General features: G+C 39.2%; 3 protein-coding genes across 3 annotated transcripts in view; all 3 read right to left on the reverse strand.

Annotated features, from left to right (window-relative positions):
- LOC111442797 (E3 ubiquitin-protein ligase At4g11680-like) overlaps positions 1 to 402 on the reverse strand; it is a 3,095-nt gene extending 2,693 nt beyond the window's left edge. The window contains exon 1 of the mRNA XM_023080324.1: positions 40 to 402. The gene's annotated coding sequence lies outside the window, so the exon portion shown is untranslated. The remainder of the gene's footprint in view (positions 1 to 39) is intronic.
- A 2,374-nt stretch (positions 403 to 2,776) lies between these two features.
- LOC111442796 (E3 ubiquitin-protein ligase At1g63170-like) lies at positions 2,777 to 5,505 on the reverse strand. The gene is made up of 3 exons (XM_023080322.1): positions 3,951 to 5,505; positions 3,454 to 3,838; positions 2,777 to 3,337 (listed from the first exon to the last, which is right to left on the reverse strand). Exons 1-3 carry the CDS (start codon positions 4,439 to 4,441, stop codon positions 3,191 to 3,193), a joined length of 1,023 nt encoding a protein of 340 aa, XP_022936090.1. The 5' UTR covers positions 4,442 to 5,505; the 3' UTR covers positions 2,777 to 3,190.
- A 2,491-nt stretch (positions 5,506 to 7,996) lies between these two features.
- On the reverse strand, positions 7,997 to 11,333 carry LOC111442792. The gene is made up of 2 exons (XM_023080316.1): positions 9,339 to 11,333; positions 7,997 to 8,306 (listed from the first exon to the last, which is right to left on the reverse strand). Exons 1-2 carry the CDS (start codon positions 11,226 to 11,228, stop codon positions 8,178 to 8,180), a joined length of 2,019 nt encoding a protein of 672 aa, XP_022936084.1. The 5' UTR covers positions 11,229 to 11,333; the 3' UTR covers positions 7,997 to 8,177.
- Positions 11,334 to 14,032: the final 2,699 nt, after the last annotated feature.

The following is a 14,032-nucleotide window of genomic DNA, read 5'->3' on the forward strand; positions in this document are numbered from 1 at the left end:
AAAAAAAAAAAAAAAAAAAAAAAAAACACAGAGACCCACCGACGAGGAAGACCCAGTTGGGTTTTAATGGGTAAATTGGATAAGGGTCAAAGGCATTGGGGAAAAGAGGAAAGAAAGAGGGAAAAGGGGACATGGAAGTGTAAATAGAAGGAAATAGGCGAAGGGGAGCTGTCGGAAATGGTTGAAAAAAGGAGAGGAAGGTGAAATGAGATGGGGACTGAGGATCAAGAAGAGAAAACGAAGGGGAAGTGGGTAACTTCGATTGAAAGGGAATGAATCGGAGGTTTGAGAATGGTGGCGTCAAGGATAGGATAGGATTGGATTGGATTGGATTGGATTGGATTGGATTGGCCAAACTTTGTTGCAGCTTTTTGTTAACAAAGCAAGCAAACCCCCAACAATCGACCGTTTCGTTCAACTGTCAAAACCCCAATTCCTCCATCTTTCTCAACCGCTTTTCTTTATTCAAAATTTATTACTATTCTTTAATTTAAAATATATTTTTTTCAACGCTAAATTAAAAAAAAAAAAATATATATATATATATATATATATATATATATATATATATATATATATATATATATATATATACACACGTTTGTGTGTATAGATATATATCCCAATTCTTTGGGGTTATAGCCAAGAAAAAAGAAGGGTAGGTCACCCGGTTAGTCAAATAAGTTGTGTGAGACCTTGAAGAGAATTTTGACTTAAATATACTTCCTAGTGGTTCATCCTTCGGGGAGTTGAGCTGCCCTATCTTCTCCTCAAGTCATACTAGTAGACAAGCACGAATTCGTATTAGAAACACGTGGTGTGTTGAATGAAAGTCCCACATTGACTAAGTTAGGGAATGATCGTGGGTTTATAATCAAATGATACTATCTCTATTGGTATGAGACCTTTTGGGAAAGCCCACAGCAAAGCCATGAGAGCTTATTGTCAAGAGTGGATAATAGTATACCATTGTGGAGAGTTGTGTTTATCTAACATGGTATCAGAGTCATGCCCTATACTTAGCCATCCCCAAATGTCGAACAAAAGACTTTAAAAGAAAAAGGAGTCGAGCCTCAATTAAGGGGTCGGCTAATTTAGGAAAATGATCATGGGTTTACCATGAGAGAGCTTATGCTCAAAGTGGACAATGTCATACCAAAGAAAAAGGAGTCGAGCCTCGATTTAGGAGAGACGTACTTTGTTCGAGGGGAGGTGTTGGATGAAAGTCCCACGTCGGCTAGTTTAAGGAATGATCATAGGTTTACTGTTGTGGAGAGACGAGTTTATCTAACATGGTGTCACAATCCACTCTAGGTTTGTTTATATAAATATATATATATATATATATATATATATATATATATATATATATATATATATATATATATTATTTGTTTATAAAGTATGCTAATTGATCTAACTTAGCTTTTAATTTATGAAATTATACCTAATTTCAGACTTTTTTTAATTAAAAAAATGTTTTCAACAACTCATAATTATAAGTCGGTAGATTAAATATTGTAATTATTACGAATTTAAATACAATTATTTGAATGGTCGGAAATCATTTTCTTCTACGAAAATCCATTTTTTAAATTAAAATTTAATAATAATAATAAAAAAATGTGTTCTTGATATTGACTGCTTGCCTATTTAACTTAGTTGATAAATCTATGTTTTGAAGGTAGGAGAGAAGGAGAGGGTGGCTACTCACAAGGTAAGATATCGTTTTCGTATAACAACGTTCATTTGATGTTTTAATTAGTTGAATGCTCGAAGTTATCTCGAGAAAATAAATATGATTCATATGAACACGTTCGATAATATTCTTTGTATAATTGTTTAATTACTGAACTTAATATCAATAAAGTAGTGTTGAAGTCGTTAAATTTTGGTATTCAGGTACTAAGTTTGAGACTAAGGGAAAGAACTTCTCGTAGTCGAGAATGAGTTTTGGTGCCACGAAATCACCCTTAGAAAGGTCTTTATGAAACCGAGTACGAGTGGGAAACTAGAATCTTTAATCAAAGGAGAGCGGGAGTAAGGGAACCTTCATACTTGTAACAACTCAAGTCTACCGCTAGCAAAAATTGTCTGTTATGTATTGCTATCAACCTCACGGTTTTAGAACACGTCTGCTAGGGAGAGGTTTCCATACCCTTATAAGGAATGTTTCATTCTCGTCTCCAACTGATGTGGGTCACCCTATAAGGGTCAGCATCCTCACTAGCACACCGGAATGCTTCGTTCTCCTCTCCAACTGATATGAGTCACCCCCCATAGGGGTCAGCATCCTCACTAGCACACTGGAATGCTTCGTTCTCCTCTCCAACTGATATGGGTCACCCCCCACAGGGGTCAACATCCTCACTAGTACACCGGAATGCTTCGTTCTCCTCTCCAACTGATGTGGGTCACTCACTATAGGGGTCAGCGTCCTCACTAGCACACTACTCGGTGTTTGACTCTGATACCATTTGTAACAACTCAAGCCCACCGCTAGTGGATATTGTCCGCTTTGGCCCGTTACATATCGCAGTCAACCTCACAGTTTTAAAACGTCTATTAGGGAGAGGTTTCTACACCCTTATAAGGAATCCTTCATTCTCCTCTCCAACCGACGTGGGATCTCACAATACTCGTTTCTTTGAGTTTTCTTCGTTTTCCAACAGGTTCTTTCCAAACAAACTTTACACAGCTAAACATGTCAGGGATGGGGACGGAGTCGGGGACGAGGAGACGGTTCATACGTGTAACAAACAAGTTCTGAGGCATGAAGTGGGAAAAAGCACACTTGGTTTGTATTCATTAGACAAATACTATAGTTCTCATAATATCTACAGATAAGGCATCAATTTCTTGCTATATGTATCCATTCAGTATTTCAGTATATTTAGGTAACTGGTGAGCACTAGAACTCACTCAAGTAACCTAACCATGTGAGACTCTAATCTAAACGGGGCTCTCTCTAAGAAGACTGTGTCCAAGATTCGGTAATCTAAGACTTGCTTCTTCTAGTCGGCTCGTATTAGCCTGTCCATTTTTACAGGCAGTCATTCCCTCCATTCTTTTGGTCTTTTCAACGGTACTCGAATCTTCCGTCGTGGTCATGTCTCGCCCCCAGTGTAGTGACTAGTGACCGGTTCCGTTTTTCCCCCGAATTTCATCAACGGCTGCTTTCTTGGCTATCTTATCTCTGAAGTTGTTGCTTACAGAGAGGGCATGAAGATGCAATAGCAAGCCACTTATCTACACACTTGAGATGAAACACATGGGAACAAGGCAACTGTCTCACTTCTTCCTTGTCTATGTACTTTGCAAGGCAAATGCAACATTCCTGAAAAATCGAAGGCAAACGGAAGTATTTTAGTTCCCGATCGCTCGTAACGAAACGGTTCTTTTCGAGTTTCCTTCTGTAGTACTCCCTATACCAGGAAAAGAAAGATTACTTACTGGGTCGTCTTTTGGAAGTCCTGTATTGCTGTTATCGGGTCGACTTTCGGGGTTGATGTCGGTGTGGACTGCTCGGTATCTCCAGTAAGGTAGCTGGGAGATTTGATCGTCCAACGCTCCTTTTTCGGTTGATCCCATGTTAATGTTATATCCTATAAGGCTACTAATCAATGGCACACAGCAACAAAGCAGCAGAAACAGAATGAATGGGAAAGAGTAGCAGATGACATTCCAAACTAGCAGGAAGCTGCATAGTAGATGTAGCTTGGGAGCTCTTTCGAACGAGGCGAAGCGAGAATCGAGGACCCAAAGATTGCCCATTACGAACCATATCGCGAAGAAAAGATCAAGAGACGTGCGACATTTGTTCATCAACTGCAAGTACCTGAATTATGTTCAATAAAAGTAGTCAGATTAGAGGTAATAAAGTACATTTCATGGCTATGGTTCCAGCTCAAAATCAATTAAGAGGACATTAGCCTGTTGATGGTGATTACCTTGATGATTCATTACTCCTCTGCTGTTCGTGTTCGATATCCGAAAGACTGTTCCCATCTCCCTGGATTCGATAATGATACCGATGGCGGCCATAGAGAACCAATAAGCTAAGAACACAGCCAAGATCATAACCACCTATCCACAATCTCATAGGCCAAACTGGCCTCTCAGTCTGTGAAATGGCAAGAGTAATCACTGAGATGATTAGCTGAAATAACAGGGCTACAAGTTCCATCACCATCCACGAACACGAATCGAAAGGATTTGGCCCGAGATCAGATCTCGATCCGTTTTGATAGTGGAAAACTCTTCTCAAGAAAATGAACCATCTGGCTCTAGATACTTTCATGGCTGTTCTAACCCAGAAAGAAGGGGGGATGGCATCCAACACCGTAGCGCCATCGCCTCCAGACACCGGAATCGATATGAAAGACGTAGTAGCATCAGAATTAAGCGATGGACCCGAAAGGAAGAAACCAGAATGAATCATTGCAAAACAACCCTTTCAAACTAGAATCAACCAGGCTCCTTATCAAGAACAAGACAACAAACTACACGAACATGGAAAGTTTTGGAAACATGAACAAAGAAGAACAGGGAATAGTTCTCATGAAAGGATAACTAAGACTGAAGGGCCAGTTCTAGCACAAAGACGACCAAAATCACACAAGTTTTGCTCCTAATGATTGAAAGAGAAACGGAATCCACTTTGGAACAAAGCAAACAATTCAAACTCATGAAATTCTCATATCAAAACTTCAAGTATTCATTGAGGCAAAACATCAAACACCTGACGGGCACCCAAAACTGCCAATTCAGTAAGAACCCTTTGAAGGGCATCTCATAACCAACAAAGAATTGGAAGCAAAGCGTATATAGAAGCAAAAAGAGCAACAAAAATGGTTGGAAAAGAAGAAAACAGGAAGGTGAAGTGGGTCGCAGAGGGTCACCAGAAATTCAAGAAATCTACGAGAAAAACCCAAGAAGATTTCCTAACTTTGATTACAAGTGAAATCAATAATCAAACAGTTCAGAAACACGCCAAAATCGTTGGCCTAACTTCAAAAACATAAACAAAAAGCTCAAAATAGAGAAGAAGAGATGATCAAAATCAACCGTTTATCTTCAAAACAAAACCCCACATGGGTTTTCGGAAGTGCTTTTCAAGAGGGTGAATGGTTGGCCACCAAATCCAACTAGCAAGATTGAAGGGAGGGGGTGTCGGGCGGAGTGGCCCTCAGAGATGGATATTTAAAACAAAGAGAAGGAATGGCGATTGGGCACACGCCATTGATGAACAGAGGGGAAGCTCCAAGTGGGCCGCCCCCATTTGATTTCAACGTGGAGGGCTAATCCAAAACGCAATCCCTAACAATCAAGAACACAACGAATTGTTCTTCATTTGTTCTTCCCCTGATTGTTATTCAATCTATTAGAAGACATCAACATCAGGGACATGGGGCTGAGAAAGACCCATTTTTTGTATTTTTTTTGGGGATAATTTGCTTATTGCTTCATAATTGAGAGAGATAGAGCAATCAAGATAGTGTGTATTTTGTGTTTTCTTTAAGCTTTGATTTTTTTTTTTTCTCTCTTTTATTTAAACGGTCAAACCTGGTCAATTGTGTATGCAAGAATGCTCGTAGACCCAATTGAATTGGGTTAGAGAATTCAAAATTTAGTGTTGGTCAGGTTGGCTATGTGACGAAACCGTTCACAACCCAACTTAACCCTCTATTTTTAGTATGTTGGCTTGGGTTCGGTTTTTGTGTTGTTCGAGTAACTACTCGATTGGATTAAGTTAGAGAATTCAAAATTTAGTGTTGGTTTGGTTGACTATCTAAAGAAACCGTTCACAACCCAACTTAACTCTCTATTTTTAGTATGTTGGGTTCGATTCGGTTTCTGTGTTTGTTTTTTTTAATTAATTTAAAATTTTATATTTATCCACAAGATATGTCACATTAATAACTATAATCGAACAAAATACAAATATTAAATATTCTCAAATCACAACACTACAACATCGGTAATAAAAGTCAAATTGTCTTAATTTTCATAATAATTTTAAAAATCTAACCCACCCGTATAATTTAGGTTGGTTAGTGGTTAGTCCAAGTCGTTCGAATTATTAGATCATATGAACACCCCCGATACATGTATTTTTCATGAATTTTATTTTTCGTTAAATTTTTTTATTTTTTAACAATTTCTATTTCTTATACTTTTAAATAATTATATATTATATATATATATATATACTATAATGTCAAATCAGTAAATATGTGTGAAATCACTATCATATCCCGAATGAGTTGCGACAAATTTCCATGTACACGTGGCAAAGAACCAGCAGCCAACTCATCAAATTCTGAAACCTACATGAAAATAACAGTTATGACGTAAGCCTACACTCGAGCAGTTGATTGTTTGTTTGCCACGTGGCGTATTGGTCAAAGGGTAAAATTGGAAAAGTTTCTAGATCCTATCCTAGCCATATGATAATTCGATATATTATTTTAAAAGTTAAATTTTTATTTTAGTAGTTTAAATTTAATTATTAAATATTTTAATAAATTATTAAATTGTCCGAATTTAATATTTATTAAAAGTGGTCAAATGATTTAACACATCTTTGTCTTCTTCAATCTAAAGTCAATTGAGTTAATCCACCTTTCGTACTTTTTTTTCAAATTTTCAAAGACATTATCATCCCGACCAGTATCATGAATATAGTGAGAAGCTCGAAAAGTAATACGCATAACAAGGAAAGACGACGAGTACTTACCGACCCGACCATCATCATGAATACAATGAGAAACTCTCGAAAAGTATTGCGTATAATAAGGAAAGACAATGAGTATTTACCAACCCGACCCAACAACATGAATACAGTGAGAAGCTCTCGAAAAATAATACACATAACAAGGAAAGACAATGAGTACTTACCGACTTGACCAGCATCATGAATACAATAATATGCGTATAACAAGGAATGACGATGAGTACTTACTGACCTGATCAGCATCATGAATATAGATAAAAGCTCTCGAAAAGGACTACATATAATAAGGAAAGACGACGAGTACTTACCGATCTGACCAGCATCATGAATATAGTAATACGTACAAGGAAAGACAATGAGTACTTACCGACCTGATCAGCATCATGAATACAAAGAAAAGCTCTCGAAAAGGAATACGTATAATAATGAAAAACGACGAGTACTTACCGACCTAACCAGCATCATGAATACAGTAATACATATAACAAAGAAAGACGATGAGTACTTACTGACCCGACCATCATCATGAATACAGTGAGAAGCTCTCGAGAAGTAATACGTATAATAAGGAAAGACGACGAGTACTTACCGACCCAACCAGCATCATGGATACAGTAATACGTATAACAAGGAAAGACAATGAGTACTTACCGACCTGATCAGCATCATGAATACAAAGAAAAGCTCTCGAAAAGGACTACGTATAATAAGGAAAGACGACGAGTACTTACCGACCTAACCAGCATCATGAATACAGTAATACATATAACAAAGAAAGACGATGAGTACTTACTGACCCGACCATCATCATGAATACAGTGAGAAGCTCTCGAGAAGTAATACGTATAATAAGGAAAGACGACGAGTACTTACCGACCCAACCAGCATCATGGATACAGTAATACGTATAACAAGGAAAGACAATGAGTACTTACCGATCTGATCAGCATCATGAATACAAAGAAAAGCTCTCGAAAAGGACTACGTATAATAAGGAAAGACGACGAGCACTTACCGACCTGACCAGCATCATGAATACAGTAATATGTATAAAAAGGAAATACGATGAGTACTTACCGACCAAATCAGCATCATGAATACAGAGAAAAGCTCTGGAAAAAGAATACGTATAACAAAGAAAGACGACAAGTACTTACCGACCCGACCAGCATCGTGAATACAGTAAGAAGCTCTCGGAAAGTAATATTGTTATATGACTTCATATATATATATATATATATATATCTCTCAAAAACAAAATGATTTTACAGTGGGAAAATGGAGACAGAAAGAGAGATACCACAAAACCAGTGTAATGAATAAACATAACTTACAAATTTCATACGATGTAATAGGTAAACTCTGCAGCTGTAGGAATGGCTTGTAAAGACGGATAGAGTTTGCAGCAACCATAATTTACAAACAAAAGTAACTGCTGTGTCTAGCTGCGCTTTAACTTATCCTTTTCTTTCTCCTTCTCCTTTCCCTTATTTTCACCAAGAACAAATTCCACGTACAAATCCTTCAGAGCTATCACGACCGTCGTAATCAACGGTCCCATAATCGCACCCTGTGAGAATAACTTCGACTTATGATCTTTTCGTCGTTTTTTTTTTTTTTTTTTTTAGGGAGAAATGAGAGCTTCATTGATAAGTGAAATAACAACGGAGGGAGAAAGAACACCCCGGAGTTTGAGGGAACCTGAAGCTAAAGGATTACGAGAAAATCTTCTAATTAGCCAAATCAATGCTAGCAGATATTGTTCTCTTTGGGTTTTCCTTTTCGAGATTTCCTCAAGGTTTTTAAAACACGTCTGCTAGGGAGAGGTTTCCACACCCTTATAAAGAATGCTTTGTTCCCCTCTCCAACTGACGTGGGATCTTACAATTCATCCCCCTTCGAGGCCCAACGTCCTGGCTAGCACTCATTCCCCTGTCCAATCGATGTGGGATCCCCAATTCACCCCCTTCAGAGCCCAACATCCTTGATGGCACACTGCCCGATGTCTCATTCTAATACCAATTGTAACAGCCCAAGCCCACCGCTAGCAGATATTGTCCTCTTCGGGCTTCCCCTCAAGGTTTTTAAAATGCGTCTGCTAGGGAGAGGCTTCCACACCCTTATAAAGACTACTTCGTTCCCCTCTCCAACCAATGTGGGATCTCACAATCCACCCCTTCGGAGCCCAGCGTCCTCGCTAGCACTCGTTCCCTTCTCCAATCAATGTGGGACCCCCAATCCACCCCTTTCAGGGCCCAGCGTCCTTGCCAACACACCGCCTTGTGACCACCCTCTTCAGGGCTCGTCGTCTTCACTAGCACACCGCCTAGTGTCTAGCTCTGCTATCATTTGTAACAGCCCAAGCCCACCGCTAGCAGATATTATCCTCTTTGGACTTCCTTTTCGAGCTTCCACTCAAGGTTTTTAATTTAAAACACATCTGCTAAGAAGAGGTTTCCACACCCATATAAAGAATGTTTCGTTCCCCTCTCCAACCGATGTAGGATCTCACATTTAGAAACTAAAATGATCACACTCGATTTCCCTAAGCAGAAACACGTGAAAATGCAACATAAAGTCGAGAAAGGAAAAGAAAGGGTACCTCCAATGCAGATGAAAACAAAGTCATCCCACCAATGATGCTAAGTCCCATAAGGTATTCACTGTGACCGGGCGTGCCCTCTTGGATTTCCGAGACGCCGTAATCCATAAGCGCGAGATGAATAATAGACAAACAGAGAGCCACAACATATCTACCTTCCAGCAACAGTTGCAAGGCTGCTGGAATTGTTGCAAACCAATATGGAAAGATTGGGAAAAGAGGACTGAGAAATGCAAGAACAGTAGACACATACAAGAAATGTATTTCAAATAGTCTAAGCAACAGCCATGTAAGACATCCTTGATAGATAGCAATCTGTGCTGTAGCCAAAAGAACACCCGAGATCGCATTATCAAGAACTTCAACGCATCGAATTCGAGCCGATTCTTCAATCGGAAGCATATATATAACTTGTTCAGTCACACCACCAGATTCAGAAGTAATAAGATAATAAAGAACCCAAAAGAACACCATTGAATGAGAAACAAAGTTAAAAATCTCAGCTGCTCCTGAAATGATAGAACTACCAATGGAAAGCATAAGCTTAGCACTGCCTCCTAGTACCGACACACTACTAGCGAAGACTCGTTGCGAAATATCCATCCCTTGAACGGCTAATTCTTTCGCTTTCTCGAGTAAATCCTCCCTAGTGATTATCAACTCCCTAATAATTGCATCAAGCTCGGTATAAATCTGACCCCATTCCTTGTTACTAATCCGGTTTCTCAAGCTCATAAGCTTGTGCGTGTACGGCGATGGAGTCATTAGAGACGTCGAAGGCCCCGAAGAGTTAGCACGAGATGATGATAAAGCCAAATGCTTAATCCCAGTGACAAACTCAGTGATATTATACTGCATAGCCAAGCTATCTATCTGTTCCAACATTGCATCATAAAATTTGGAGGTGTAGCTATCAATCATCCCAGCCATATCATTGTCTTCCATCCATTTCTTAACCCCAATTCTCTCAGCATAGTTGCTTTGTTCTACATGTATTTTCAATGAAATCATAGCATCTTTCCCTTCAACTCCAATTTTGTAAGAGAAAAACACCAAACCAGCCAAGAACGCAAGAATCATAGCAACAATTAACCCAATAGCAACAATGGTTTTCAATCGTTTCAAAACCCCTGTAGTGAAAAATGAACTAACAGCAGTACGACGAAAGCTCAGGCTACGAAATGAAGAAACATTATACATAGTAGAATCCACAGATTTGGAACTAAACAAGAACCCTAATCCAAGAAGCGAAACAGACCCAACAACGCCAAAATTCTCATATGCAAGTATAAAAATCCAAAACGAAACAAGCCATCGCAATAACTTAGAAAACACGCTCTGTTTCCGTCTAATATGCCCTGGTTTCTTCCTCCTAAGAACAACACGAACACAAACTTCACGAAATTGAACAAGGGTTCCAACAAAAACCTGAAAAACAGCAACCGGGATGGCGAGAATGGTTTCGGTGAGGCCTAATTTAAGGGGTTCGGACCAGAAACCTTCAAGGGTTTGTTGAACGCCGCGAAGAGGGATAGAACAGAGGACGGCCCATTGAAGGGGACGGAGATAGGCTTCGAGGAGACGACCGACGGCGTAGAGAGTGAGAATGGTGAAGGCGAGGCCGGCGTGAGCCATGGCGATGTAAAGGGCGAGACGGACCTGAGGATCGCCGGAAAAGGAGGAATCGGAATCGGAATCGGATTGCGACGGGAGTTTGGATGATTGTTGGTGGTGGTGGTGGTGGTGGTTTTGAGGGTCGGGGCTTGGTTTTCGAACGGAGGCGGATCTGAACATGTCCTGCCATGGAGGGCTGGAGGAATTGGAATTGGGATTGGAATTGGAATTGGGATTGGAATTGGAAGATGGGTCGGAGTAAGGGACGAGCTCCATTGGCAGGGGAGGTGGAAGTGACACAGAAATGGCGTCCGATGAAGAGGAGAAAGGCAATAACAGAGGGAGAGAAAAGGAGAGGGAGAGAACTCAGAGAGAATCGGCCTTTTGGGGGTTATAACTGTGTTAGTTATTGTCGTTTGCTATCTTTTTTTATGCTGTCGCCTTCACAGCAACTTTCTCATCCTAACTCTCTCAAAAATTCCTTTAAACTTTTAACGAATTTCAAAAATACCTTAAAATTTTCAAAAATAAGTTCACTGTAACAATGGTCGTTCGATCTGTTGTGTTAAGTCATACTATGTTATGTCGTGTTATGTAATGTTTGTAGATTAATGTTTGTGATGTTGATAACCGATGATGCATAAACTTCCATATATCATGTCATGTAAGTTATGCTATATACGAAAGATTGGACAGAAATTATGTATAATAATTTTAAGTTACGAGGACCTTGCACATTTTTGTGTGTCATATGTATGATGATACTTTTTCGTTATTATTAATACGAATGTGCATCTTATGACATTTGTGTTCGTCATGATGTTATGCGGGACATTTTCATTTGTGGTGTCTGGTAGATCGTTAGTGAGTGATAGTCTAACGAGCTAGGCTTAGGGACGCGTATATGAGCTTGTCTGGTGGGACTATGTGCACTTGCATGGGTTGTGTGTAGTGAAGTTACACATCCAACCCTACCTGGACGGGAAAGTAAAGCCTAAGGTCATGTCCGTATGTTTTTAAAATGATAGGTCCCACCCTATCACATTGCATTTTTTGACCCCAACAATGGATTGTTTATTAAGTATTTCTCAAAATACTCGAGTCGTGTGCAACCATCAAGTGGTCGGATGAGATGATCCTCCTCCCATGTGAGGGTCAAGATAGATAAGTGTCACAATGTGACTGAGGGGGATGGTGCATCATCCAACACACCAAAAGTATGCATTCAAGTTAAGTTGAAGCATATGAAAGGATGGAGTGAACGAGGCAACACGAGTGTCGAAGACAAACTTAGAGATGGCTAGGTAGGCCCAAACCATAACCTCAGAAGTCGATATTTCGATATGAGATTCGAATGGAACGTGTTTGTCAACATTGCGCCTCAACCCATGTGTCAGAGGTTGGATTATGCACTCGCTAGCCAAAACAAATTTTTTAAATGATTAAGCAAGGACACGAGATGGTCCAATGCCTCAATAGAACCCACATAGATGGATGATTGGGATGTCCCGACGATATGAATGACATGTGAGTCACTTCCGATCGATATGTTTAAACAAGCCAAGATGGTCGAACTGTCCTGAAATATGGGACAATATCATAATGCACAAATTGTTCGAACGGGAAGCTAGATAACGATAAGATGCAACGATGATTACAAGAAATCTTGGCCTAAAGTAAGACAAGATCAAAGCCAAAAGACTTAGGCAACTTGGCTAGAACTACAGACAATCGAACATGCACACACGGGAGGCATGTGTGGACGAAAATGGACGAACCTTATCTAACGTTCAACAAAGCCACAAAGATGGACGAAAATTATGAATGGAGCTTAAGTCCCATTAAGACTTGTCATGAGCATGTCAAGGTCATGAGATCATACGGTTGAAAACATTCGATCATACATAAAATACCTCATGGAACCTAAGTTAAGATAATTGCAATCCTATCTTTTTAGTAGAACATGATTTATTTTATTTCATTTAATTCACTATCAATTACCTCTTTATTTTAATGACAACATTATTTTAAAATATTTATTATGAATGTTAAACTCATAATACCTTTTACGAAAGGTTTAAAATGATTGTTTTCTAATTGTTTTAGTCATGCATACCGTGGCAACCTTAAAAATATTTTAAATATCGTCACAACGGTCAAGTTCAATGGTCAAGTTCAAAGCCAAAAAGCCCAACATATATTATATACAAAAAGTAATTTGGTCACTAATAAATTACAAATCAATATATTATATACAAATATTTCAACAGCACTGTATCTTACAAAATTGCAAAAGGCATACAAGAGTATGAATCGTTGGCGGTGACTTGGTGAAGGCAATCTATGAGAGAAGGTTATCGAACCAGATTTTAACAGAATAAAGCGCAGGCAATCTATGAGAGAAAGTTATCGAACCAGGTTTTGACCGAATAAAGCGCAGGGCCAACGAGTTCAGTCGAACAACATAACGAGTCTAACGACGGAATCAAGCTTGAAAGGAATGGGCGTAGGCTTAATAGTGAACACCACTTCTCGATATGAAATTAATGACTTAAAAGACAGATGCCAAGAGAAAGAGACAAATATATTGCATTGCAAAGAGAGATCGAAGATGCAGATTTTCTGACACTGATAGAAAAGATAGAGAAGAGAACAATCCACCGGAAGAGCATACCTTCAGGAGCACCCCCGACAAACATCGAGATGCACGAAGCCGACCTATATCTCAAAAGAAAAATGCAGGAAAGGCAAATGAAAGATGAAAGCGATAGCTGCCCTATAGCTTCAATGACACTCCAGAAATCCACAAGGGAGGCAACCACCAGAGTTCATCAGTCAATAGAAGTATTCAACTTTTCTCACTTAAAACCAAATTATTTCCAGTTTTCCAATAACTTCTTGTTGATACACACACAGGATAGTAACAAAATCATCAAAAAAAACCAGTTAAGCATAAATTTATCTCAATACCAAAAAAATACAATACCTTTCTAATCAACATATGACCTCTATACGGAGGCGTCTAAGCTAGTAGAATCGACATATCGATACAAGCGATCTGCTCCCCCCCCCCCCCCCCC

The sequence above is a fragment of the Cucurbita moschata genome, unplaced genomic scaffold, assembly GCF_002738365.1.
Source record: "Cucurbita moschata cultivar Rifu unplaced genomic scaffold, Cmos_1.0 Cmo_Scf00005, whole genome shotgun sequence".
Classification (NCBI taxonomy): domain Eukaryota; kingdom Viridiplantae; phylum Streptophyta; class Magnoliopsida; order Cucurbitales; family Cucurbitaceae; genus Cucurbita; species Cucurbita moschata.